This window comes from Epinephelus fuscoguttatus, linkage group LG17, assembly GCF_011397635.1.
Source record: "Epinephelus fuscoguttatus linkage group LG17, E.fuscoguttatus.final_Chr_v1".
Classification (NCBI taxonomy): domain Eukaryota; kingdom Metazoa; phylum Chordata; class Actinopteri; order Perciformes; family Serranidae; genus Epinephelus; species Epinephelus fuscoguttatus.
This window is the reverse complement of record NC_064768.1, coordinates 23684853-23709584: the sequence shown is the minus strand read 5'-3', so window position 1 is coordinate 23709584 and position 24732 is coordinate 23684853. Positions and strand designations below refer to the sequence as shown.

At 43.1% G+C, this 24732-nt stretch overlaps 2 protein-coding genes across 2 annotated transcripts; one reads left to right on the top strand and one right to left on the bottom strand.

Moving 5' to 3' along the window:
* Positions 1–1080: 1080 nt before the first annotated feature.
* Positions 1081–19263, bottom strand: mylipa (myosin regulatory light chain interacting protein a). Its single transcript, XM_049602736.1, has 7 exons — positions 19036–19263; positions 17656–17846; positions 7975–8160; positions 6123–6320; positions 5812–5976; positions 4465–4882; positions 1081–2869 (listed from the first exon to the last, which is right to left on the bottom strand). The coding sequence occupies exons 1-7, from the start codon at positions 19120–19122 to the stop codon at positions 2675–2677; spliced, it is 1440 nt and encodes a 479-aa protein (XP_049458693.1). The 5' UTR covers positions 19123–19263; the 3' UTR covers positions 1081–2674.
* Positions 19264–19459: 196 nt separating this feature from the next.
* Positions 19460–24302, top strand: LOC125904808 (uncharacterized). The gene is made up of 3 exons (XM_049602449.1): positions 19460–19544; positions 21401–21574; positions 23087–24302. The coding sequence occupies exon 3, from the start codon at positions 23152–23154 to the stop codon at positions 24010–24012; it is 861 nt and encodes a 286-aa protein (XP_049458406.1). The 5' UTR covers positions 19460–19544; positions 21401–21574; positions 23087–23151; the 3' UTR covers positions 24013–24302.
* The last annotated feature ends 430 nt before the right edge of the window (positions 24303–24732 follow it).

The following is a 24732-nucleotide window of genomic DNA, read 5'->3' as shown; positions in this document are numbered from 1 at the left end:
TATATATATATGTAAATATGTAAATGTACTGTGTAGCTTTACTTGCTTATGATGAATAATAAAGAAGGAAATTTGTTTTTAAATTTTGTATTTTTCTGTGGGGGTTGGGGTGGGGACCCCCCGACAGATTTGGTCCACCCCAGTGTTGACTACATGACTACATGGCTACGGCCTTGCATCTGGATACCCATGGGTTACCCAGCCTTTAGATTGGGAATCACTGTCCTGGTGGTTGCTATTGCCAAGTACTAGAGGCCATCTGTAAACAAGACAGCTCATATTAGACACTTAAGAGTAATCTCTAATCTGTGTCTTGTGGGTTTCACCACTGCCCTGCCCATTTAGGAGACTAGTAGTGCTCCTGAGTACATTCATTCCAATGGGAGAAGTGAAAGTGAGCACACATCATGACTGATTCTATCACTTCATGGTTACTAATGTAAATGTTGGACCCATTTTTCCACAGCCAGTTATCTTCCTAACACTCTGACACTAAAATAGTCAGCAGATAACAGTGAAAGGCAAAATGAGGAACAAACATTAAATTTGTACTATATATAGTGTTGTATACAAGGTGGGACATGGTGAGAGACGACCGCACCCATTTATAGACAGTTTCATTGCTATTCTGTTACTAGGGCAACAGCTTTGGTCCCTGCTTACTTCCTTTCAGCTACCAAGGAAAACACAGTATAAAAGAAGGAAAGGTCATACGTCAGAGACAGTGTTTAAGGAACTAGACATTAGAACTTGCAAAGTTTGACTGCTGGAACGCTGTCACTGTCGGCATGATGTTTCCTTCTTTGGCATTTTCCTTGTCGGCTACTGCATTGACAAACATTCCAAAAGGAAATACTGTTGTATATTCAGAAGGGTTATGTTGACAAGTACTCAGTGAAATGATGACTCACCTTAGCAACACATGTTCAATCCAACATTAAATACAGTGTGTATTTTAATTTCTGAAATTAGTAAGTTTTGTTTTTACTGGTGTCTTGCCTGTTCTGAACATATGTGGAGTGTACATGCTTTCAGACAACATACAAAACAAAAATAAATGTCCCCTGAATCCAGAGTGTGTTTTTAAAAAACAACTTTATTAATACTTTCTCTTTGTTAAAAACAGAATATATAAAAAGGATTTAATTCTGAGTTATTTTACAGAGCATAGTGGCTTTTGCTTCAGAAAACAGAAACAAATCGCTACTTGTACATTGTGAAAAATAAAAGTCCTTCCCCTGCAGCAGCTGAGCTTAATCGAGTCAGCGTTAAAGAAATCAAAGTTTTCCTTTTCTCACCAGAAAAAAAGTCTGTGGACAGTTTATAATAAACATGGTGTTGCTGCTACATTAAGGCCAAACCTCCTACAGACATGTGGAAAACTTCCTTGGTAAAGTGACAATGTTGTTTGTTTGTTTTTCTCTTAAATATAGTCTTTGAAATTAAATAAAACTTGAAAATGAAAAGCTTTTTTCAAAAAGCAAGCAAGTATTGCACAGACAGATCTCCTAGTACCCTTTAGAAATATCAAAAAGGAACTCACAAGTCCACCCCAGAGAAGAAATTTATAGTTGAGGTTTTCAGAGGAAGCAGCTGCTGCTGGACACATTCCTAGTTTTCTTTGTATACAACTCTGTGGTTCGGTGTTTAACAGAGGGACAGTTTGTCCTCTTAATTTCTTACATTTTTATCTCCATGCTAACTGAAAGTTAAAGGCGCATCAGTCTGTGAAACTGGGCTTGTTGTTTTGGACAAGAGGCAGTTAATCAACAAAACCAGTTTCGAGGTGAAGGAGGTTGCGGGAGTGTCAGCAAGATGCTGCCAAGGTCGCAGTTCTGGTTGGTGGAGTAAAAGAACCCTTGAGAACCCCATTTAACCCAGAGATCACAAGAACGGGACCGTGGTGGCCTTAGCACCTGGTGTGTCTCATTAATATGCAGCGCTGCTTAGCCTCTAAATACCCCCCTAATTGGCATGGAAAACATGGAACATGAAAAACAAGAAATAAAATATTTAAAAAAAAAAAAAAAAAAAAAAAAGCATTTCACTCTCTTGCACTGTAAAATTCAGCTCTCAAATCAAAAAACAAATAAGCTTTAAAATGTCAAGAAGCATTAAAAATGAAAAAAGAAAAAGACAGACATTATATACAGTGTTTAGCTATTCTAAAACATACACACTCGTATGGTTCGGGTTCTGGGGCTAGGAGTCTGAAATGGAGCTAGGAAAAAACAACTAACAATAATAATTCAAAAACAAAAGTGTTTCTGTATCAGGTCAACTGATGCAATAATTTAAGGTCAATAAGAGTCTAATCTAAAATCATCTTGTGGCAGGGGGTGTTTCGAACAAACAAGATTTGGACAGAATGACAAACAAACCAACGGCAACAATACTAAGAACCAACCAGATACACTGGCAGCTCAAAGGGACGAAGGTAAATAATAAAACACACGCGCACACACGCGCACACACGCACACACACGCACACACACACAAGTTGAGGGAGTGGTTTGAGTGTGTCATCTTTGATTATGCTCAGGAGTTTCTTTACGTTTGGTAGTTCATGGAGTCCAGGCAGGAGACACAGATGGACGAGAAATGTTCCTTCTTTATGAAACCATAATCTGGCTGATTTAAGTCGAGTCCATGATGGAGTTTGGTGGAGTTGTCTTTAAGTGTGGTAGATCTTGTGCTCGTACTCTGTGGCAGAGCAGCTGTGAGGAGAAGCCATTTCTCTGTGGATGGGCGCGGGGATGTTGCTGCGGTGCTGGTGGTTGTCGGTCAGCGTCAGGTTCAGCAGGCTGGTGCAGGTGGGCAGGTAGACGTGCTGCACGTGCTCCACCTCCGACCGACACACAGGACACAACTGAGGGAGAGGAAAGAAAAGAATAAGCTTTGAGTATTTGTTTATTTTACAGTTGTAACTTGCTCTGGTCAAAAGTGATACAAGGCCAGCTGTGGTCACCTGAGGTTTGAGCAAACTTTGACGTGAGCACCTCCTAAATTGAGAATTCAAACATGTTATTTCCATCGCCTCAGAAAGTTCAATCAATATTTGTGAACATGAGCTACTTTGGATTTGGGAGAGAGTTTTTTCATGTTTACTATTATTTTTGGACCATCTTACTCTGCATTCATGTGCTGTCCAAATAATCGGAAAAAAAAAAGGTTCCCCACTGGGAAATTTTACGTGAATGCTGCCTCAAGTTGGAACAACAATTTGGAAAGTCGGCGAAAATTTTAGTGCATAAGGTGCCAACAGAAAAACAACTTCCCCAATTAGGACATGGGACTATCCAAGGAGACTGAATGCAGCATTAGACCACAGAAATAACATGGAAGTTTGAAAATGGGTGTAGTTTCCCTTTAAAATACCTTCTGCATTTTTTGGAATCATTATAGGCATAGCTATGACCTAATCACACACCCATAGCACATCTCAAACCTTCCATGTCCACATCTCAGCTTGTTCAAGAATACAAAAACAAACCTGAGCAAACACTGAGTTCACAAATGTACCACTCTTCTAACACATGACAAACTGGGCCGACACACACGTTGTCAGTAGACGTGACATAAAGCAAGAAGCTGGCAAAACAAAGGTGCAAGTTCAGAGAGCATGTAACCACAATCACACAGTACTAAGAGTCACAGCAACTGGCTGTGTCAACAAATGAGCTCAGATGAGTACTGCTGACCGCCATTTAGGCAACTGATAAGCCACCACTCAGGTCGTATGACAAATCTTAATGTTGAGACTGAAGAACACTGTGGCGAATATTTTACAGCAACAGACAAGGCAGGTTTCACTGTGAAAAGGTGAAATGTAGTGCTATAGTTTGAGAACAGTTTCCACAGTCTTGATGAAAGCAGTGGAACTTTCCGTCTTTCGCTCTCGTGTCTTGAGTTTCTACTGACTCATTCTCACGTCCATTAGCTGGGTCACGTTTCTTAGTTGAGCTAATGGAAGTAAGATTTGCCTGGCTGCTATAATCCCTTTATAAGACAAACTCCCATACACACTCACTCTCTCACACACACAAGCTCACACAGACACACCATCTGCTTCCACCAAGATGGGCAACATTTAGCTGATTAAGCGGAGGGGGGACAATCAGGTCAGCAGAGTGCAAGCAAAGCTTTGGATGTTGTTTAAAGGACCATAAAAAGGATAAGAAGTTAAAACTTCAGTATAATTAAAGAGCTTTGGGTGTAGCTGGAAGCTCACAGTAGGCTGGAGGTGCCTCGAGTTGAGCAAAGCACAAGCTCTTGAGATGGCTTTTTTAGCACACTGCTTCTACGGTAGTGATGACATCAGGATTTGCCATAAAGCAAATGCAGTGCTGTCATTTCTCAGTGTATACGACACAAGAGGATACCAACCACACTAATGAAAAGCCCTGCAATGTGGCTTCCACAGTAAAGTCTACAGACATTTCTGTGAGTGAAAAAGAGTCTCACCTGCAGCTGATTTGCGCAGGTCTGGCAACACACCATATGGCCGCAGGGGCAGAACGCAGCATCTATCTCCTCCTCGCAGCAGAGCATGCACAACAGAGCCTCTCTGAGCTTCTGCAGCCGCTCCTGCAGCGCTCGGCTCTGCTGGCAGCTGCCGCAGTCCAGCCCCTCGTCCTGCTGGTCGTCTCGGCTCGGGGAGCGTGAAGGAGAGGAGCGTTCGCCGCCGCCAGACATCAGGTCCACAACACCGGAGTTGTAGAGAGCGCGCCGGGCGTGGTCGTACACTTCCTTGGAGGTGCGTCGGATGTCGAAGACGTACTTCTTGCCCAGGTTGATGTTTTCGTTGAGGAAGAGGGAAGCAAGGTGGCCTTTAAAGTCTCTGCTGTACTGCATCATCACTGCGTTAGTGACAGTGTCACACCTAAGAAATGAAAATGGGATAAGACGTGATTATTACTGTCAGCAAAATCAGAGCATTTGACCTGACAAACTTCGCCCCAGTGTTGTTGAGACTATGCCTGTTTATCCAATACCCCCCTTGCACTGTTTATTTAGGCAACAGCTAATACTCATCTTGTCCCGATGCCTCATTCACTAACATGAGATAATCACTGCACACTTGTTTCTGAGCAAGCAGGACGAAGACGTGCCTGCAAAAAAATCTGCAGACTCTGAGCTAAAACCCGTCCCTGAAACAAAAGGACACGGCTGTCTTTTGTACCTTTGTACTATTGTGACTGACTGACAACATTTTCATAGCTCAGCCATTTGAATTGTCTCTGCTCACTGCTCACTGCATACTGTCTGTGCAAAGGAAAAAGGCCACCTCTGCCCACTGAAGATTGTCCTGCACAATCTATACTTCCATCCACACTCATGCAGGTCCATTACATGTTTCATGTGCCTGTGTGTGCCACTTTGCATGTGTTCATACCATAAAAATATTAAAAGAAAACAAGGAGCACACTTAGTCAATGTGTACAAATGCGTGAGAGTAAACTCAGGAAGCAGTACATGCCAAATAGAGCGGAACAAATGTTTACGCAACACATTTTAGGTCATGTTTTCCCCCGGCTCTTTTATTTATAATCTACTAGTCTTAAGTGAAGAACAGCAAACAATTAACTTATTAAAACATGTCACAGTGACATGGAAGATTGTTCTGAAGCAGGTCAGATCTGTGAATAATTAACAGCTGTAGTCACCTGGTCTAACTTGCCACTAAAAATCTGAGGCGGTATGAACTTTGTGGGACAGTGCAAAGTTATTAGAGGGTCTAAATCTATTACGATCCAGCTTCACAGCTATATATAGCTTCAGGGTATGCGTGATTTCGGCCTTAATAGTCACCTGTAGAAGGCGTGGGTCTCTGTGATGGCCCGGTACAGACCACTGGCTGCCCGATTACTGATCAGCTTGAACAAAAGCACCACGCTGTCACTTGTGTCCTTGGTAACCGTCAAGTACACACTCTTCCCCGACTGGGTGGCGATCTGAATGATTGGATAGCTTATTCTAGGAGAAGGCAAAGACAGAATAAGCAGTTACATATTGAATACTCTTAAATCAGACATGTCGTTCTTGATATCTACTGCAATATGAGAAGCACCATCACTAGAAGAACACACAGAGCAATTTGCAGACGTCTCGGTGGAGCGTACCTGTTGACTAAGCTGAAGTCCTCCTTGCAAATGGCGATACCCTCTGGGCCGACTCCTATGGCCAACCGTTGCCCATTTGCATCACGAGCCCAGTGCCACTCAACGCCGTAATGCTCCAGAGACGAGACCAGCTGCAGGGCCTGATACTCCACCGAGCCCTGGCTCAAACCTTCCAGAGCCTTGTGTCTGGATACGATACTGCAGAGGGGAAGAAAGACAACCATTTCAGTTTATTTCGCTTTACAGCTCAGATTGGAAATGACATTATCTAACACAAGCTTTATCATACAAGTTATCAAGGAACACCCACTGTGACAGCCAGGTGTATTATACAGGCAGGATAAATGCAACACTGGAGTGTGTTTAAGCTGTCAATGCTGAACACACCCTCAGGCAGAAAGCTCTGATGCTGAACTAGTTCTTTTTTGACAACTATACTTATGAGATCAATGCTTGGGTAGCACAGCTGAATGCTTATTTTAGCCAGTGAAGCCTGCAGATTTTTAGACTGTGGTAGAAAATGCTTGATTGTACAAGGCTGGAGGTAACAAATTACATTTACTCTTCTAAACGTAACAAAATCATTTTGTGTGTCCTTTTTAAAAAAAAAAAAAAAAAAATCAGTCGTTTTACTCACACTTAATGTATCTAAATATGAAATTTCTCAAAAGTAAGAGTACTGTTAGTTGAGCACAGTATTCTAGTACTTTTTCCATCCCTGCTAATGGCTTATGTATGTCATTCAGACCCACAGTCTGGAGATCAGTTGATGAAATGATTAGAAACAGCACAGAACAACAAGCTGGAGGTGTGTGTAGGTGCAGTAGTGAGCAACAGCACCTACTGCCTCTACAAAGCACATGACTAAAGAGTTGAATGTAGCAGGCTCGGGAGATGGGGCTTGCTCATGTATAATTTAAGAGTCTCCGCATGTGAGGAACAGCGCCATGTGCTCGGCAAAATGGTTCCAGTAGGCTCTCCAAAGGCCGCAACTGCAAAATGGAGACCAAGTAATTCTTGGATACGTTCCCAACAGTTGTAGGTGGGACGGGCACTGCTGTGGAAAGTGTGGTGTGGAGATTGCACGATGCAGTGGGATCCACACTCATTGTCTCCGAAAACCTTGCAGTAGTGAAACCGTGTCACCCTCTTCTTGTTTACAGAGAAAACACTCAGGATGTACAGTTGGAGGTTCTGTCAGTGGAGCTCTGCAAACACATGCTATCTGACTTCCTGTCAGCTGCTGTTTGGCTGATCAGTGTGAGTGTGTGTGTGCAGTAGCTGTCAAACAGCCAACACACACTGCGACTGTGTGTCATCTACTCTTATCTAAAGCCTTTCACCTCAGATAAATAAAGACAGACACTACAATTTATAAGAAGGGGCAGCACTAGTCATTTCAACTCGCTGTATCTTTATTTTTTTGCTTAAGACAGAATTTTGATTTCCTTTGATTTCCTTGAAAACCAGCTGCCACATTATGTTGTCCGTGCCTCATTGCCACGACCCATTATTTACTCTTTATCATGTCTTCATGGGGGGACAGTGAGTGGGCAGAGATTCAGGAAAACTGACACTGAAAACGGGTTTCAATAATTAGCCAGAGCTTGTTTACTTGTATAGGAGTGACATTAACTATGTCCAAATTCCAGTTGTCTTGTGTGAGATACCCAGACATCATTAGTTTACTTCAGGTCAGAGTGGGGCTTTTATTACAGTCAGATGTGCAGAGAACAAAACGAGTCTGTGCCAGCAAAACAATACTGTTTTTGTGCATGCTATGTATTCACAATCAAGAACATTTCAACGTCCTGCTCCTCTTGAGGCCCATGTTGAGTTGCTTTAAAAATACCTGTTGATGGTGGCAGTGCTGGGCTCCTCTCCGCATAGCTCCGAGTACCAGTACTTGGCTGTGTTTTGGTTGTAGTCGCCAAACTCGGCCTGTGCCAGGAGTGCGCTCAGCTCCTCCGCTTGTTCAGAGCCCATGCGTAAGTGACCGTTATGGAGGTCCTCCTTCACGTGCATGAAGAAGACATGTCTGGTGGACAGGAGGAAAACAGAACAGGGGGGGATCTTTCAATATATGACTTTTACGTTTATCCAGACAGTGGAATAACAAAAGAAAGAGCAGGTGGACACACACGGCTAGGATTTCGCTGCAAACAGCAGATGTTTTTGTGTTTGTGCGCAGCAGAAGGAATAGCAACTGTCACAATGACTCACTTTCTCTCTTTCAATCCCTTCCTCAGAACACATTATTAGAACTTCCTTTAAGTGTTTATTCACTGGAGGCTCTAAAAGTGGAAGTTGAAAGAGGGACAGAAGTGACAGGATCGTGTTGTTTGCTCCAGTAGAGGAAGTACTTGGACTTTTAACCTGGTGACTCAATGGGCAACTGTGCTCAAACTGTAACTGCTGGGCCAATGTGTGACCACAGTTGTGTGTTGTTATGCGATTAGTCTGAAATCTGAATGCAAAATCGGGACTTAAATGGAGTTACAATGGCCAGCATCCTGTCAGAGTCTCTTACTCTGTGGCCCTTTGGAGTTACTGAACCACATTTTTGACAAACTCATGCAATATACCGATTTAAAGACAAGCCTCCTCTGGTTTTGTGTTGTCTGACACTTGATTCTTGTTCAAAATGAGGTGGGTTCGTGAAGTGGCAGTTGGGACAATCGTTCAAAGATTAATAGTGGTCAAAAACCACAATTGCTATTGTTTGGGTTGAACGATTAAATGAGAACACGGAGTTCTGGTGTGGCCACAAAAAACAGCAAAATTCTCAAGAAACAAAATAAGCCGTGGCAGGTCCTTTCCATTGTTTTGACCTGAAGATGTGAGGAATGCTTTCCTCCTAGCAGCAGGAGACAAAATGTCAAAAGGAGAAACACCCTGACTGGCTCAGTCCTTGCATCATGACGAGCGCTGAACTAAAGTAACCTTAACTGATCCTTCCTTGAGCTTACCTATGACACAGTGACCTTAAGGGGATTGCACAGGCAAAAGGCTTTGCTTCCAGTTACCTGTGTCTGTGACAACAAACCTGTTGGACAGCTTTCCACTGGCCAATGTTGTTGACTAGTTACAATCCTATTGGGGTGCCTGGTGACTTAACTGTAACTCCAGATCTCACTTTAGACTTCATTTGACAACGCCAGAAATTTAAGTATGACTTTGATATCCTGTGCGACAAATTTTCAGTAGTAAAACAATTTGTGTTAAAAGTAATGGCTGAATGTTTTTAGCCCACTGCATCCTGGTGTGGTGGACTAAAAGCAGACTGCGCCAGAAACTGCTTGTTATTTCCGCAAAAAGAAAAAAAAAAAAAAAAACACCCCCGGGCAACAGTTCTCTTTGAAGCATGATGCAAACAGAGACATTTTTCATTTGTGCAAACTGCAAATCAGGTCACATTGTGACTTGAGGATATTTGAGAGGGTTTAGAGGGACACTAAGTGGAGGGGGAAAGGTAGCACTCAACACCCCTTTTATTAGGTTTACATAGATCCATTGTGTTCTGTTTATGTAGAAGATGCATGTGCCGAGGTGTCTTTTGGGAAATGCAGACGATGCAGGGAACCAGCTGGAGGTGACGTTTCCTCTGTCATCTTATGGGACTGAGAACCAGACTCTTGAGGGAGCAATGCAAGACTGGTGGGAGAATACGCACACTTGTGTATTGCTTCAGTATGCTGTAACGGAGGGCACACCTTCTCCAACACACATTCACGGTGCTTCCGAGGAGTAACAACGGCAGCGAAAGCAGCTGTGAGGCACACAAACAAAGTCGGGCTACACTGCCCCTGATAAAGCCAGACCATAACAACGAAGCCCCGTAGCTGACTAGCCTCAGGCATAACAAACATTGCTTTGATATGGTGTTAAACATCCCATTCCCTCCAACGCACACGCACACAAACACTGCTCTCTATTGTGTCAGGCCCAGCAGGCATCATGTGATGGAGCGCTGCTAGTTAGCTACCTGCCTGACGCAAACAATAGGGCTGACTGGAGTTTACTATAGGGTGCCGATGCAGGGTTATTACAGGGCAAGCTGCGGAGGTTACTGTAGTTCAGGCGGGGCTGGCAAGAGGTTAATATCGGTCACTGTGCCGCTGAGCAAGTCATTTAATATCTTAACAAGCTTCCTTTACCACAAGTCCCAGCCTGCTGTTAGTTTGGTGTTGTGACACTGCCAATGTGTAACATGATGAGTTTTAACCTCAGCAATGTTTCACTTAACCAACCATGTGTGACTATGTGGACTATTTGGCCCCGAGGCTGCTGAGCAACACACCTCCAAATCAAGTATTCCCGGTGTTGCGGTCGCCCACGTGTGTAAACAGGTGTGCGAGCTTTGCTGAGCTGGCCGAAAATTCCAATTATCATTTGGAAGGAAAACACCTCCTATTAGCTTTACAGCAGAGCAGGTAACAACAGAGGTAACTACAGTTCACTGATAGCTCCCTGAGGCTGAATGGGAGCCATCAGATATGCATCTGCCAAACAAAACAAAAAACATGTCTGAAAGTCCACAACACGCAGCTGCTTTACAAGCACAAGGTAACAAGTTCTCCCACTGAGGCTCCCTGCGAGGCGAGACTGCTACTGGATCTGCTCTAAACACCAGCTTTGTGCAGCAAAGGAATCTCACTACATTACTTTTGTTATGGCAGCAACAAGGGAAAATGTTTTGTGCAGATTGCCCTACTATCTTCCTCGGCCGCTGTATCAAGTAGAAAGCTTCTCAGACAGCTTTCCCAGGATCAGCGTGATCAAGCGGTGTAGTGCTGCCTCAGCATCTGTCAAGGTCCATCCTAAACTCAAAGTGTGGGAGAGACAACAGTCCATAAATCCACCGTCTCCCAACATGGTGTTTGAGGCTGACTGGTTGAGACAGGACTAAAAAAGCTTTTTTGAAATGTCTCCTGAGTGGACAAAACATTTGAGACCCACTGATGTGAAGTGACTGCATTTGTCTGGACACACTTGAAAAAAAATGTGGTTATCCCTGTACAAACCCTTCAGGTTTACGCAGGCCTGTAACCAAGGTGACAAGACAAGAGACAGCAGAGCGGATAAATGACCCCCGTGCTCAACTAAACGGGCATCTAAGTCGCTGTGACTCATTTGAGTGACGTAGCCAGACAGAATCACAGGACTTGAATCTGTCTCTTACTGGAACGTGAGGATGCCATGCTGAATCAGACTCACTCTTGAGGAGCTGTTTATCTGCAGCCAGACCTCTCCTCTGTGCTTCAGCCCGTTTCATTCGCCATCCTGATGACTAAAACACATCACTATTCAGACACATTTGCACACGCATCATGACAGGGTCGTCCGGGAACACTGCAGCCGTCATCACAGCATCGCCTCCTCCTTTAGACTGGCGCTCGATAACATACCAGACACAGACTGAATGCCAGGAAGTCTGTGCGGAGACCAAAGTCTCCTGGCCTACTTGAGTACATCTCATCACCGCTTTGTCCTTCATGGGAGATAACTCATAATCAAAGTCTTTAGAGGCTTACTTATTTACAGTCATAATACCCCTAAATGCTAACAGCATAGGAGAATGATTCAAAACGGTGGTTGTGGGGGGAAGGGGAGGTCATGTGGGGTGCTGCAGGAATGTTTGAATACTTGATTGCCTTGCTGGAATAATTCAATTAAAGCGGGCCTGAACCCTGAGAAAGAATATCTGAAAATAGGTCACTGGCTACAGAGCTGATCTGAGGGGATGAGATAATTCATGTTTTTCAGCTGATTTCTTCTGCCCAGTCTGAACCGTTCAAATTTAAAACACTAAAACATCCCAAAAATACAGCGTTTGTGTGCATTTTAAGCAATCCAATGTTGAGCTATTTGGAGCTGTTTATAAAAAGACTTGAGAAATCTTTTTGCATGTGCTTTGGCGCCATAGTTTAAAAAAAAAAAAAAAAAGGAACAAGCATACTTTCTCAAGTAGACAGACGCTCATTACCAAGTCAACTAAACCCACTCCAGTCTGTTCCACCCATCTATAAAACCATTGTCTTATTTTAATGTTTTCTACCCCGACCCAGTGTCTATTCTCCCAGTAGGCAGAATGTCAGCCGCTTCACTTCACAGAAGAACAAAACGTCCCCACAAACTGAAACCTAACACCTCTGCCTAGAGACTGCACCTCCAGCCAATCACCAGTAGACTTTCAGACCTCATCGGTTGGGCTCTCAACAATGCGGTTTGTGAGCTAGTCAAATGAGACACTGCCAGGAGCTGTGTGCTGTGAGGTTACTAGCAGTCATTGAACTGCAGTACACCCTGCTGAACATCTTCTCTCAAGGTGTGGGCTGAAAGGAAAGACAAACTGAAGCGCTTATTAAAGGATGAATCGTGCAATTTATCCGAAAGTTGCAAAACAATCATACTGAGCACAAGTTGCAACTCTGTGCCAAGCTGAACAGAAAGCCACACTGCAATTAAACAAAGAAGCTGTTTGTATGCTAAACACTTTGGTTACAGGCTGGTGCTCTGTACTGGATGGTGAAACAGTGATTAAAGCTCAGCATCAATCCAAAGTTCAGGCGCCAAACAAATAAAACAATTCTGCCGTTCTTGGGCAAGAGCAAATGTTATGACTTCAAACAAGACAAAATCGGGGCTAGGTTACTTGAGTGCACAACACATGACAGAGGAAAGACACTCATAGGGCTGGGGAAAGCTACTAATTACTGATTAAGGGGCTGGCTGATAAAATCCTTGGGTGGTGTTTTTGAACACATGAAACACCCACAGGCATCTTGTGTGATCTTTGGCTTGATCTTCTCCGGAGCCTGCCACAGCGAGCTAAACATTCTAACTTCTGTGTGACCTGAATAAATTGCCTCAAATTGTTTTCGCAGAGCATTCAGATGAAGTGGTGGCGTAGAGAGCTGATGGGAGTTTTCTTCGGCTGCACAAGAAATGAACTGCTACGATTTAACAGCGGTGATTAATGTAAATGTTGATCAAGCCATTCATTGTAAAATCTCAGTTGATAATTATACATAGGGTTGGAACTGTTCCCACCATGCACTGGGGGAAAGGCAAGGAAACACCCTGGACAGATCGATAGTCCGTCACAAGGTTAACACACTGATTCACCTGATTTTCCAGTGCCCCTGACCAGCATGTCTTTGAAACACCTGGCATTATATAAGAATAAGGAACGCTGTCCTGCGAGAGCAGTGACATCAGCAGAGCAAAGTCCTTGAAGTTGGATTTAAATATTCTTAGTTTGGAATTATTTCCAGTATTGTGCTGCATCACAGAACAGACTGTTTGGACTTGTTTGATGACACTGACCCATCTGTCTTTCATCTTTTAAATAAACAGTTGGTATATTTTATGAAAATAACTTGCTGAAACTGTCACTATATCCACACAGTATTGAATGAAACAGTGTGAAAAAATAATGTTCTTCCTCCTCATAGTGCTTCTCACGGCATTTGTTGGAATCTACCACTGCTGGTAAACAACCAATCCGAGCTGAGACGCAGCGACCATCATGTCAATCACTGCTCTTGAGTTGCGGTCAAACTGTCAAAATAGGCAGCACTGATCAAATATGAATCGAAATTATGTTGCTGCATTGCCTCAAAACATAACATATTTTAGTGTACTGTTTAGTTGTAAAATTAGAAAGTTTGCTTTAGTCGATATGCTTTATGTCAACGAAATGGTTTCCAACATGGTGGCCGGGCTACAAAAATTCTCGTTTTACAGCTAAACATCACACCAAAGTGTTAATGAAAACATATGAGGCAAGGAATAGACAATGCAGTAATGCAGTTTGAAAAGCACTTCAAGACCGTGGTACACGAGCGATGATTGACTTGGCGGCTGCGTTGGAGACTCCTTCTCTTCGATTGGTTGTTTTTGTTCTTGTGCAGTATGGCCATTGAAAGTGCTACAAAGAGAAACATGAATTTTTTCCCCCCACAAATTACCCGTCTCATTCAGTGCTGTGTGAATATAGTGACTGTTTCAGGAAAAATGACATAAAGTTGCTTTTTGAAAGTTACCGACTACAGCTTTAATTTGTGAGACAAATAGGGGAAAAAAACAAGTTAACTTGCATCCACACATATTGAGATGTAATTACTAAAAAGTATAACAATCAGAAGGAGTCCTTGGTTAAAACTCATTTGGCTTTTAGTTTGGATTCAAGTTAAAAGATAAGCTTTACACCTGAGGAGGTAAACAGCTTCACAATGAGGACCTCTGATAAAGCCTGCACTAACAGCTGTGCCCTTTCAGGATATCCAATGTTTGCCTGATCAGAATGTTAAATACGAGTGCTAATGAAGGGAAAAAACACCCCCCAGCAAGCAGTGTTTAATGATGCAGATAACACAGGCTGTTGTTGAGGCCCTTGGGTCAGTATCCCTTAACCAATGGAAAGTATTAGTTCCTCCAGTTAATGCATCATGGAAATACAGATGAAGGCGAATCAGATGTTTTTAGGCAACTATATTTTAGAAAACTGTTTTTTTGTTTTCCAGTGGCATGAAATTAAACGATAAAGCCAAGAAAATGTCGGAAGCATCATGCAGTGCAACTCCCATCTCAAGCCACTGTAAGGTTGGCATGGCCCTTGCTTTCGTCTTTGTTCGATGTGGCCCCTTCAGCTGCCCAAAATAGAAGCTGGCAGAGGAGAGGACGCCACATCAAAAGATTATTTTATGCATTTGGGAAATTCTAGATTTATAAAACAAGCCTGTGGGAGATGGGTGAATGGAGAATCTCATAGCAATGAGATTAAGGGAAAAGGGGTTTTAGAAGGAGGGGATATGGCTGCCACAGAATAAAGCTGAACTTAAGCCTTGCAACTCAAATATATGTGGCCTGCGCTTTGGTTTTGAGCAGCAGAAGAAAAACTCTACCTAAAAGGTTATATAGATATACTGGTTATGAGAAATTATAAAGGCCCAGCAAAAAAGAGGAATGAGACTATCTAAATATTAAGCTGCATGTGAGCAAGAACATGCAAGTGACCTGCTAGGCTTTACGTGGCAGCAGAGTACACAGCAGCTTATATAAGCAGATCTGTGCGCGCTCAGTCCAGTGTAGGTTATGTAATAAGGACTATAAGAAGGGCGTAGAAAAAGAGGCCCACCCCTCAGCTCAATAGAGTCTATTGGTACCATACAGTCCCTTTGGCTTTGTCCATAGGCTGCAAGAACATTTACCCCAGCTCACAGATTCTTGTGAAACTAGGGAAACAATGTGTGGTTATAAAGATGGTGTGAAGCGAGAGGCTCACGTTGGGTTTCAACTTCTAAAACTTATTCATGAACTCATCTTTGACTGCGTTTTTTGACAATAAATACAGCAAACATTTTTGTGGCATACTGACTTTTCTATAGAGAAGAACTGGACACATTTCTAGTCATGTGAGGAGCAAAAATGTGCAATGTGTTTGCCTTGATGAGGCGTGCCTGGGTGTACGCCTGCAGTCAGAACACGTCGTGCAGAGGCTGCTGTAGCTTAAAGTAGGTCAAAGGTGAAAGAATATAAAATGAGTGAATGGGACACTATCTGGTCCTCAAAGGGGTAATTTACTCAAATGTATGAATATATTCTCCACAAGTCAAGTAAATTTCAAATGAAAGAAGAAAAAAATATTCACATAAATGCCATGTGTAATTTCATGACCCTTTTAAATGAAGTATAGCTGGTTCCCAGAGCTTTGTGTTGCTCCTTAAAATGCCACCGCTATGTGCTGTCAACATCTTGCCCTTTATCTCTAAATTGATGCCAGTGTTTGCTCCCCCACCACTTAAATTATATCACATCTGAGCAGATGGATGGCATGAAGGCTGCACCAAAATTAAACACATAACTTGACAGCATGTTGCTATGTGTCATGTGTGAGTACCCTTGCCTGCCATCTCACATCTTTATCTCACCTTTCTTTAACAACTCCATGACCCCCACCTGACGCCAGCCATCTGTTGATAACCCCCGCTAATCATTGGAGGTCAGAGCGCAGGCAGCCAAGTGTCTTCCACGCTCACACACTCTTTGCCCCACTGCCTTTCACTTTTTTCCTTCAAAAGGTTGCCAAATATGGGCCAGAGTGGTGAGAGGGGAGGAGGAGGGTGGAGGTCGAGCGAGACGGACAGAGGCCGTGTGAGCATGCGGGGACAGTTTATATCTGACAGCGATAAGAATATGGCAAGAGAACAAAGTCCATGCTTTTATATTTGATCAGCACATGAAGGGAGGGAAGAGGGGGTGAGAAACAGCTGAAGGTGGAGCGGTGGGTGAACTGGGAAGCAACTGAGTGCTTGCTGGAATGCTGGTCAAATCCTTGCCAAGGCAGATACATGTCGGTTTAATGAACAGTTCTAGTGGCATGCTGTGTGTGTTTGTGAGCGAGAGGGGACGAGCAGCACGGCGGAGCTTAAAAAGACACCAAACTAATTTCCCCTTATATCAAACACTTGTGGCAGTGCCTGGGGTGACTATAACATCCACAGTACCATGCCAGACACTGTGTGTAAAACAAGTTTTTTGGACAGGTTCCGGGGGCTGCGGATGCTATTTATAACTTCAAATGAAACTGGAGCAAGGGAATACTGAGTCAGGATCTGGACATGTCATGGCTTGTTACTTTGGTCTGAGTAGTGGGGTTTTTTTCTTAAACTAATCTTGCAGAGAGGAGAGCTAGTAAGGGGTGATGTGATGCCAGTGTGTGTTTTTTGCTTACTGCTGTGTTCTTAAAATTAAAATATAACTAGCATTTCGGGTACATGTGGTTAAAAACGTCTTAAAGTGCGAATGAACTTTAGATCCTGCTGCTCTAAAAAAAAAAACTATGACATATATCACCAGCTGTACCAATGACTCATGATGACATACTCCTGTTAAAACAATGCCTATGGAGGAAAGCACCCTACACTGGCCCATCGCACAATTTCCAAACAGCATCTGCAAAAACCCCAAATGGAGGAGTGTGCTTTTGTTCACACAAAAATGGCCACAAACAATTGAAACAAAAAAAGCACAACAAAAGTTATTTTGAGTTGAATGGGGGCTGTGACAGAGGTCCTGGCTGTCGCACAGAGAGTCCCTGGGGGCAGGCGCAGAGCGACACATCCCCAGAGCTGCTGGATCACATTTCCTGCTTGGAGCGCCAACAGAATGACCTTCAGTAACCCCGGAAGGGCTCTGGGGAGAGGTTACTACAGTTCATTCTAATGTATGACTATCAGATATGCTCTGGAAGCGTACTAAGGATGGATTTGGTTTATTTTTTTTTTTTACATGATCATAACTGTGTATCAGATGCAGTCATGAAAGTATGTTAATAAAAAACAGATCATTTTACTGAGAGAGGGTAGTGAGCTTATTTATGGGTATGTGGCAGAAAATGTGTTATAAAGGAAGTGGTAAAATAAAATTAAAATAAAAAAAGATCTTATCGTATGACTGTAAACAAATGTGATGAGCTTCATGTGGCAGATCTGCACAATACGTCTATGCAAGCGGTTGGTAAACACACCTTGTCTGTTCCTGCAGAATGAGATGGGGCTCCACAAAGAACTTGACCCGCAGCCTCAGTCGACAGGGCGTCACATTGTCCATTTGCTGGCAGATGCGGTTCCTCAGATTGAGCCACAGGTTCTCTCCCTTGCTGCCTGTGAACTGCAGCCCAAAGTAGTCTACCTCAATTATGCCCAACTTTCTGCAAACCTGGGAAGAGATGACAGAAATGAGTCACAAAAGTGGATTTTGAGAATGCAAAAAAAGGACCCTAAAATCCTGGGAGTAAATGTCACAGTTTCTAAAAGTGTATCTTTTCACAGCAGGATAGGACAGTGAGTTGAGAGGTCCCTTTACATTTTGGCAAGAATCAACAGAATTCCCCAACAATAAAAAAAAAATATAGTTTGTCAACATTTTCAGGAGGCTAAGAAAATAAGGCTTCTTTTATCACTTTGTTCATTAGCTTTTCGGCTGTCCCACTGCTACAGATAAAACCCATCAATATTCTAAAGCTCGCGATAGGCTGGAAGTAAACTTGGAGGCTCTCCTGGGGTAAAGGGGCTCATCAAACCCACAATCCCACGCCCCTTCAGCGGCGGCGGCCATGGGGTTATTACATAACCGCTGCTGCTCGTCTGCAGGGAGCCCGGAGGCTGAGATAAAACTCATTCATACCCACGGCAAGTTGGGGATATGCCATGCATATGAAGTAGCTTTACGTTTTAATAGCGGAAAAAAAACAACTTGAGGCTACTGATGCAAAGAGTAATATGCGAGTTTGTTCCTTTCATGTCCACTTTGGAGGGAAAATAGGCGAATATCTAAAAGTTGAGACTGAAGTTTCAGTTTGAGTGGAGCGAGGACGCTGAGTGCTTGCAAAAGGCTCGAGAATGAACTCGAGTAACCTTAACAAAGCCATCTGCCTCTGACTAAGCCATGCAGGTAGAGGCGACAAACACAATGCATCAAAACTTTCCTAAATGTAGCCTGCAAGTTATTTCGCTTTGACTATGATTCGTCATATTGATGATTCACTGTTACACACAGATGTTTTCCTTGCACGTAGCAGAACATTTTGTTTCCGCCGTCCTTCTGTGCAAAAACAAAGCAGATGTATCGGTAGTTTTGTTTACAGCTTAAGTGAATATTGGCAAGCATCAAGCAGCAAACACACCTTGTTTACAAGCTTTTTAGTGCAGAAACTGAGTTTATTTCTGTCTTATTTGCCTGTTTATAAGAGGCATTAAATAAGCCATCGAGCTGAAGTTTAGAAAATGGAAAATCTAAAGTTTTGCAAGACAACCAGATCACTGCTGTCCCATCTGACCATAGCACTGGGGTTTACATGCAGGTTATCATAATAACAAAGCGTGATGTGTATTCCACCACAGCCTACCTTATTCAGACAGTCTTCACCGTTCGCCTTCGCATCAACTTCCACCTCCATCACCACCGCATCCGGACGAGTAACGTGGCAGAGCATTTTGGCTGTGTATTCTTGTAAATCTTTGGTGTGCCACTCTTTAAAAATAAGAAAACACTTCTCGAGCCTTCTTTAAAACCCCCCTACATCAAGCCTTCGTCACTTTCATAGTCCTTCCACTCCGTGTGGCGAATCTGTGGCCACCAGCTGTAGGCTATATCAATGAAATGCCATGCACGGCACCGCCTACTTATACCCGTCCAATGGGGATCCGTTTGACACAAGCGCTGCAAAACTTCACCCAATGGGAAGTCGCGTTACATGCGCACGCTGCTTTGGCTCCAGCTCACCTCCCGTGCCTGGAAGTGTGAGGAGCGCACTGCGCCCTCATCTGGCGCGCCTGTTGCAGGGCGCTGAAGTGGCTTTCAACTCACCTGCCCCTAATGAATTAGACATTTCAGCGAACTTCAGCAGACCTTGGGGTGAGTTTAATGGCTTGTATACGGGTTCCCCCCTCGGTTTGTGTGAATAATGTATGGGAATGCAGTCCAGAAATAGCTGAGATAAGGGGAAAACATCCTGACGTGCCAGTCAGCAGCTGATGCCCAAAGCTTTTATGATTTTTTCACGATGGTATCCACGTTGTTTCCAACTCACTTCCACCTTTCCCACAGTGTTCCTGCTTGTGTAGCACCAGTTTTTGACCTTGAACCGCAGACACGTTGGCTAAAATGACAGTGTGCACGTTTTAATTAAAGTTATAATTTATTAAGGTGATGAACAAAGGTCTGAGATAAAAGTGACTTCACGTCCCTCAGTGCTGATATGAGGAGGAATCAAGTCATAATGAGATTGTGATGAAAGCTGTTTGGCATCCTGAATCTCTGACCTGAAAACTTTTCATCAAAGCTTCTGAAATATCCGTTATTTAAATGGGTACAAATCTCATTGAGATTAAAAATGTCTTTTTCAAGACTGAGATGGAAACACAGCTTTGCTCTTGGCTTCAACATCAGAATAGGGTTTATTGTTAGGTAGGTTTTCACAAGGAGTTTGTCTTGGTGCTTGGTGCATAGCCTACAATATGCATATTGAGAGGAAATGAAGATTAAAGCAAGTACTGCAAAAAATAAAACACATAACTTTAGAATAGCAAAATTCCAATAATAAAATATGAAAAAAGTGAGTAATATTTATGTTTCAAAATGAGAGAGCTGCACAGCTTTGTGCAGGGATGTGCACGAGTTTACAGTATTGAGAATATGTGCAATATACATACAAAGATAACAGACCAGAGGATGTGAATTAGTGCACTGGTGACCTGACGTACAGAGCCATTTAATAATGAAATGTTTATCCAACCTCATCTCTCCCACACCACACACTCTTATATGATATATTATTCATCAACAAAGTGTTGTAATTTTTACAGTAGGAGACAGCCAAGGCCAGAAGACACTGTAGCCACACACTCATACTTACACTAGGGAGGCATGGTGTTCAGCCAAGCCCTGTGTTTGTCTGCCAGGGGACATTTTAGGGTAGAGGCAGCGTGCCTCTCCATATTTTGTGCTCTCCCACCACTGCATTCCTGACGTAGCGTCAGTGACTCAGATACAACAGGACCCCACAAGGAGCTCCTTAACACAATCACGTCATCGTTCAGTTATTGTATGGAAGCATTTATTTGCAATGAGTGTGAGATGAGATTAAAGTTTGCATAATGTGATGATGCACAGTGTGTTAATCTGTGTCTGTGTCTCTTTATCTGGATGTTATTTCAACTGTTTAAGAAAAAAAAGGTGCTAATTAAAAACTCACAGACACAGTTTGATTCAAATGAAGTCAGGTGGGGTTTACCAGGTTATTATTAATCGCTACCTTTGTGAGAGTTTAAATCTTGAATTCTTTGATCTAACACACACAAATCTCAGACGTATCAGTGAGTTGATTTTGACCAAGCTGTGGTTAATGATAAATCCTGCCAATCCAATGAGCACCAGCCACTTTACTATGGCCTCATTCCCACACATGTGACACGTTTATCACTGACTGCAACTAAAAGGCTACACCATGTTGACCATGAAAGATGGAAGAAATTGCATGGCAGAGGCTTTCACAAAGATACGAGGGCATGCCACCTGACGCAGGGTCTCACAGGGTCATCATGTAACAGTGAAGATCATGACTGGTATTAGTATTTGAAATGTAACAGTTTAGGAAGGTGTTCTCATATCTCATAGCTCGCTGTGTGTATCAATGATATGCAGGCCCCTACACACCAAAATTGACTCACCAGATTTTATCAGCTGTGACATGCGTTTCTGTGTGTGATAAGGTCAGCAGGTCTGGAGTCGGCAGTGGCTGATGTCCTTTTGCCCCACGGTGATGCAAGAATGTGTACCATGAATGAACAGAGAGACGTGGAGTCCGAGCAGCCGTCATAACCATAAATGGAGAAGCAAGGGAGATAACGAGTGACCTAACATCCACTGTCGACGTGGGACAGGAGGTACTCTCTGAGCAGGCTACAGACACACACAGGCACTCATGTACTCTGCTACCACACACACAGAGCACCAGCAGGTATGCGCAGCTGGTGTACCTGCTGGTGCTCTGTGACTTTCTCTCACTTCGCCTCTCTCTGTCCCACAGCCCTCCAAAATACAACAGACATGCATGCAAAAGTAAATAAATAAATTATTATCTGTGATGCAATTAAGCCAATATCACACAAGAGGGAGTGCTGTTGTGCTGAATATCAACACAGCACGACCTTGAGTGTGATACTGCTTTTATACGACAGTTCTACAAGCACCACTTATTAGTAAACAGTAATAAGCAACAACAGATTGTGATTTGTTTGTTTATTAAATCATTTATTCGGCTCTGCGACTGGACTGTTGCCAAGCAACACATAAACATCCCCGCAGAGTAGCTTGCTATTTTGTGAAGGTCTACACATTACCTCAGGCCAGCTACTTTGCACCACGTGCATTTATCTATATGTTCCATTTATTGTGCAACGGGTGACATAAGAGCACACCTGGAGGTTTGCAGCAAGGTATTCAGGCTTCTTTACTTCATACTCTTCTGATGCCTTTTCATGATTTAACCCAAGTGTTATTTGTGTACATATTTGCAATGCAGAGTTTGTTACGACGACCTGTAATGACAGCTAATAAACAGATAATGCAATATATGGTTTAAAACACCTGTAAGACAGAGTGATAGGTGCGATGTCCCAATGATGTTGTGCTCTATATCAGCACCCATGGAATGCCTCTTATTCAATTAAATAACTTGGTTGGAAATGATTTTAGTATAACGAAAACATCTGTTGTGGACAACAGTTTCAGTGGCTGCTGTGTTTGGTATACTTTGCCATATTTATATTTCATTTACATGTCTGTTTGTGCACACTAACAGATTATAGAAACACAGCGGTTTGTAGATACTCACATCTGGATCTTACAATTTAGGTATTCATACATTTACCTTAGTGCGCCATTATACCTTAATTATACCTAAATAATTAAAAAATTGAATTGAATACCAATACAACTATAACTGTACAAAGAGAACTAGAGTAAGATGAACAGGGGAAAACAAAAAAGCAACATTTATCTATTAAGACTCCCCTTTTGCACATCTAGGTCAATTTTGGGGGTAGGGCATCTTTTTCACCATCTGGGCTCTCGCACAAACACAGACCATTTGCAGGCTCCTGGTTCACGGCTAGGTATGACATCATGCAATGTGACATCACTTCCCTCTGAGGCAAGTCACCGCTCACTCGACTGGAGCGTGAGCACATAGCCATGCAGGGCTTTCTGTGTGTGCCTGTGTGTGTGCATGTGGGCACATGACATCACAGCGTCATCACTGCCCATCTCCATAGCCAAAGCTGTGCCTCTTGAAGCAGAGATTATGTCAGAAAGTGCCATGCTAGCAGAGCTGCTGCGGCTGCTGTTGTTGTTGTTGTTGTCGTTGCCTTGATTACATTTTTTTTCCTCCCTTTCAGTCGAAAGAAGAGCAGCAAAAGGCAGCTGACATATTAGGCAAAAGGAGGGACTTGTCTTCCCAAACATGAGGAAAGGCCAGAGGGCGAGCAGCTCCTCTGAGTCTGAAGAGAATCAACGGTCAACGGATTATAAAGAGCAATCGTCACCACGTGGGTGCTCATCAGATGAACATTCATCATCAGATTCAGATGTGGAAGCAGAGAGTGCGATGAAGAGGAGCCAGAGGTTCAGCAGCTCTTTCAGCTTCGGGGAAGATGACCAACTACAGTCAAAGAATGAGGACAGAGATGAAGAACTGTCTCCAAAGAACTCTAATGGAGTAACAGAGCTGGTGGAGGCAGAATTAGCAGCAGAATGCCAGCGACTCGAGAACCGCAATGTTTTTTGCGACACAAATCAACCTCCAAGGTCAGGTTTATTCAGGCCTCAGCAGTTATGGCTGGCAATGACAAGATGTCTCGCCCTCCGATGGCCTCCTTGTCTGTCCATTAACAGACAGAGTAGCAGGAAATTAGCCTACCAAGTGGACCTTGACCAATCGGAAGACACACAGTCTTCTGTCAGCTCTGAATCAACCAATGAGAGCTCTTCAAGTACATCTAGCGGCGATGATGGAGAAGTGACACTGGTGAAACACGAGGAAGAGGAAGTCCGAAGCAGAGGGGTTAAAAGTGGTCCACCCACTTGTCGTGGGATTTCCCGTTCCACACCGAGACTGCCAAGAGCCAGACAAGCAACAGACTCTGTGTTAGCTTCACTGATCTTGGAGAAAGAAATGTTCCTGAGGATTGAGCTGGTAGATTCAGGCGCTGAGAGGGATGATTTACGGTACCGGGCAGAGTGGAAGCTGACAGAGAGAACTAAGGAACTGGCAGAGGGAGTCTGGCTCTCTCGAAGCCAAAAAATTGATGGATTGACCTATTAAGTTGGAGGCTTGGCTGCCTTTGATGGGGTAGTTTTTTATTATTCACCCATCAAGTTAGATTGGTTATTGCAACCAAAAGTAAATTGGTTATTATAATCATCTAATCTTAGTTTGTGTGACTGCTGATTAGAAGTGGCCTAGATTTCAACAAATAATCAGTCAGGTTGGCTTTGCATGACTGCTTTGTAAACCGCTGTGTGCTGATACAAACGCCGTGACTGTAGCTAACTAATTAGAAAGGCTATTTTCAGAAACACAGCACAGCTCGGTTGGTGTTAATGTTTATTTTTCTGCCTTTCTGGGTCTCTCAGAGAACATTTTATACATGACTGGTTCCACGTGTGGGAGTCGAAGAAGACTTTACAGAATATGTCATGTATTAATAAAAGCCTTTTTTGTGATAGTGGGGTTTATTTTTTTTTAATAAGAATTTATACTTTACAAGAGAAATGTACATAGTAAAGGGCCACCCTACTTGTCAGATCATGCTCAAATTTCCCAAAAGAAATCCATATGAGGAGAATTTGGAACATTTTGTTTCTCGTGGTTTGTTTGTATGCTTAGAACAATTTTATGTTTGAATTTCCCAGCAAAATAGGATTTATAGTCATTGTGCATTGGAACAATAGCACAAAAACAGTGTGTTTTTATACAGATACCAAAGAAATTCAACACGGATTACAGTCCAAGCCCAAAATTAAAATTTCATGGTCAGTGTGT

Coding starts and splice junctions, on each gene's coding strand:
- mylipa (XM_049602736.1), bottom strand. CDS start 19,122: ATGCTCTGCCACGTTACTCGTCCGGATGCGGTGGTGATGGAGGTGGAA. Junction 17,847..19,035: donor GTGAAGACTGTCTGAATAAG/GTAGGCTGTGGT, acceptor ATCTCTTCCCAG/GTTTGCAGAAAGTTGGGCAT. Junction 6,321..7,974: donor AGCACTGCCACCATCAACAG/GTATTTTTAAAG, acceptor TCCCCTCTGCAG/TATCGTATCCAGACACAAGG.
- LOC125904808 (XM_049602449.1), top strand. CDS start 23,152: ATGAGGAAAGGCCAGAGGGCGAGCAGCTCCTCTGAGTCTGAAGAGAAT.